General features: G+C 34.3%; 1 protein-coding gene across 1 annotated transcript; it reads left to right on the forward strand.

Annotated features, from left to right (window-relative positions):
• The first annotated feature begins 1,292 nt into the window (after positions 1-1,292).
• On the forward strand, positions 1,293-1,946 carry LOC137625629 (uncharacterized). Its single transcript, XM_068356539.1, has one exon. It carries the CDS (start codon positions 1,293-1,295, stop codon positions 1,944-1,946), a length of 654 nt encoding a protein of 217 aa, XP_068212640.1.
• The last annotated feature ends 1,839 nt before the right edge of the window (positions 1,947-3,785 follow it).

Below are 3,785 nucleotides of genomic sequence, written 5' to 3' on the forward strand. Positions count from 1 at the left end.
TCTCTGATTATGGCAAAGGGTAGAGTAGCACCCATTAAAGAGTTGACTGTACCTAAACTAGAATTAATGGCTTTGTTGTTTGGTGCAAGATTGTGTGGATTTATAGTTGAAACTTTTGAAGAATATAAATTTGAGAAAATAATAATTTGGTCTGATAGTAAAGTTGCCCTGGGATGGTTAGTGACAAAGAATAATTTGCCAGTATTTGTGAAAAATAGAGTATTGGAAATTAACTCTATAACTACGGGGATCGTCTTTTCTTACGTCCCATCTTCAGAAAACCCTAGCGACTGGATTACTAGAGGAAAGGGGACAGAAGAATTAAGAAATAACTCCTTTTGGTGGGAGGGACCTCCCTGGTTAAAATCAGAAAACCACACCTATCCTATTGACAGGACATGGGTGAAAGAAGCACAAGTGTAGGATGAAGTTATTCAAGTCCATCTTGTAGGGAACAGTGAAAAACCCATCTGCTGAACTGGGAAAGATTTAGTAGAGTGGATAAATTTTGTGAAACTATAACTTGGATTAGGCGATTTATTCACAATTGCAAATCAACTGGCTGTAGAAAAATTGGAAGTTTAACACTGGAAGAACTTCAACAAGCTAAAAATAAAATGATTATCCTCTTACAAAAGGAATATTTTCCGGAGGAATATAAAGCTTTAGAAAAAGGGGGTAAAGTTTCAAAATTGACCTTATTAGTACAATTGAATCTCTTCTTGGAAGAAGGAATTATAAGATGCAGAGGAAGATTGGAACATGTCGCACAGGCGGTGGAAATAAAATTCCCAGTCTTACTTCCGAAAAGTTGTTTTCTCACAAAATTGATAGTAAGGGGGCATCACTGATTACAAGCTCACATTGGAGTAAATGCAACCGTGGCAAGTGTGAGACAGGAATATTGGGTCCCACAGCTTCGCCAATTATCCAAAAGTGTAATTCATCATTGTATAATCTGTAAAAAATCACAAGGGAGACCCTACCGTATAAATATTGCTCCACCATTGCCAGAATTTGGGGTGCAAAAATAACAACCCTTTAGCGTTAGGGGGGTAGATTATATAGGAGCGTTGTTAACCAAGGAGAAACAGCAAAATCCTTAAAAAGCTTATATTGTGTTGTTTACTTCTCCAGTTACTAGAGGAATCCATATCGAATTATTAAAAGATCTGTCCTGCGATTCGTTTCTTATGGCGTTCCGAAAGTTTTGTAGCCGTCGGGGATTTCCTTCTTTAATGCTAAGTGACAATGTTACTACCTTTGTATCTACTTCAGTTTATTTGAAAAACATGGCAGAAAGTTCCTTAGTACAAGAACACCTGAATGCTATCTATTGTAAATGGAAGTTCACACCAGCCAGAGCACCATGGTTTGGAGCTATATGGGAAAGATTGATTGGTCTTTTGAAAACATGTCTAAAGAAAGTAATAGGTCAGGCCTTTCTCAGCTTTAGTGAACTTTCCTGTGTTGTGACTGAAATTGAAGCAATTATTAATGACAGACCCTTAAGTTATACTTCGGGAGATCTAGACCAGTTGGATATTCTGATGCCCAATTATTTTATTTTAGGACGTAGATTGAGATCTTTCCCCAGGGAAGTCATAGATTGGGAAGATGAAACTAAGGACCCTCTGTATGGTGAAAATAAGGATGTTGGAAAGCGATTTTTGTACATTACAAAAAAATGTGATGACCTGTGGAAAAGGTGGGAGAGAAATTATTTAACTTCTCTCAGAGAAACTCATTGGGTAGGAATCAAACACGAATCTTGGCCCAAAATGGGAGATGTTGTGTTGATAAACGATGAAGGACCGAGAAGTCGTTGGAAGCTCGGCCAAATTGTCAAATTACACGTGGGACTGGATGATGTCTTGCGCGTAGTTACTTTAAAAACCCCACAGGGTCAAGTAATGAGACCTGTTGTCAAGCTATATCCTTTGTAATTATGGCAAGAGACTGATGTTGTCATATCTGGGAAAACTGATAACAAAAGCACCCGACCGAGCAAGAAAACAGCACAGGCGGCTACTGAGGCGAGAAGAGCCCTCATTCAAGCGGGAAAATTATAACTGTAAACATTGTTTCTGTTTGCTGGGAGTGTATCGTGACTTACGATGAAATCACAATAGTGTATTTATAAATCCAGTAACCAGTCATTTATCTTTTATTTTGTAAGGGAAATATTATGAACATTATGCAATGTGAGATGCGTAGAAAAATTTTAATTGTTGTATAGAATTATTTGTAATAATATAATATTTCTTTTTGTCAAAGTTTTTTGTAAGGCAAAATATATTAAATAGTTGTTTGACTCTAAGCCATCGTTAACGAGTTGTTAAAGTATGTTTTTGACGAATGCAGGTCACGCATGCGTTGATTTCAGTCGTCTTTGAGTAATGTAACGCAATACTAGTTAGTACCGATATAGCTCTGTTATGAATCGGGTCATGGTGACTCTGCGGTATCTCAATGGGGGAGGGAGAAATTAACACACCGCCAAGAGAGTTCTAACCATCACGGATTAAAGCTAAGTCAAGGTTTTATAAGTGTTTTGTTATGTTATTGATATTGAAGGGCATGCATGCACGTTAGATATCGTTAATGACGAACATTTGTAAAATAAGACTGTTCTTCAGGTTGCCGGATAGGAAATGTTACAATGAGTAGTTAAGGTTAGTATTAAATATGAATATTTTTATTCCTGGTCAAATAATGATTTAAACACAACGCAATGTCTTGATTTATTGAATGATAAGAACAGAAAAGATTCCTTGAAAATCTGATAAAGAACCTGGTAATATGTAAACCAAATTATGGTAAGTTTAGGTTTCCATATTTATTGAAGATTCTATATGTTTACTATTTTGGATTCTTTAGAGTAAAGATATCTTTAAAGTTTTTATGAAACATTTTTTTTTCTTTTTTTGGGGGGGCATTATTACTTTGAATATTATTCTTTTAATCAGCAAAATTTCTATTAAAATACTTTTTTTAATAATTATATCCAAACATATTAGTATATTTACATCCATTCCCAAATATCACTATACCCAAAAGATAGAGATTCAGCTTCCATATTTAGCCTCCAATTTCCAAGATGCATGTTTAAGCCTTTGAGCAAAATTAGAGCCCCCAGGCAGGGAGGGGAGGGTCCATTTCTCTTCGAAGAAACTCTCTCGTATGAGACACGAATAAGTCTTGTTCTTTCATTGAGTGCTACTATTACTATTTCTAGTACTATTTCTATTTCAGTATTAGTATTTGTATTTGTATATGTGTTGTTGTTGTTGTTCAAGTACCTCGTCTGAAAACGATAACAAACATCCTGAATATAACTTAACCTTGATCTCTTCACAATTCTTCCAAGCTTACTTGTATTTCTCTCTGCTTTGTTCTAAGCGTTTTTAATTCCAAATAATTCAAACATTTTACTAAATTCTAAAATAGCTGATAATAAGAGAATATAATAAGAAAATCTGCCATTTAATTTTTTTTTTTTTTTTTTGAGTTTTTATGTACATTTTTGGCGTTCTATTTCCTTAAGATTGTGAACTATCTTGAAGAATAATGATGAAATAAAAAAAAGTTATAAAAATTAGGTTTTTTACAGATTTTAATGATAAGGTAACTCATTTAAATTATAAGTTAATATAGGGTATATTAAATAATAAAGTATAAGTTACAATGAATTTAATTGTAATGTATATAATCGAACCACAAAAGTAAACTTCTGAACGAAAAACAAACACTTCACGTGAACCATAAGGATAGAAAGTGAGAAC

The sequence above is a fragment of the Palaemon carinicauda genome, chromosome 32 (genome assembly GCF_036898095.1).
Source record: "Palaemon carinicauda isolate YSFRI2023 chromosome 32, ASM3689809v2, whole genome shotgun sequence".
Lineage (NCBI taxonomy): Eukaryota > Metazoa > Arthropoda > Malacostraca > Decapoda > Palaemonidae > Palaemon > Palaemon carinicauda.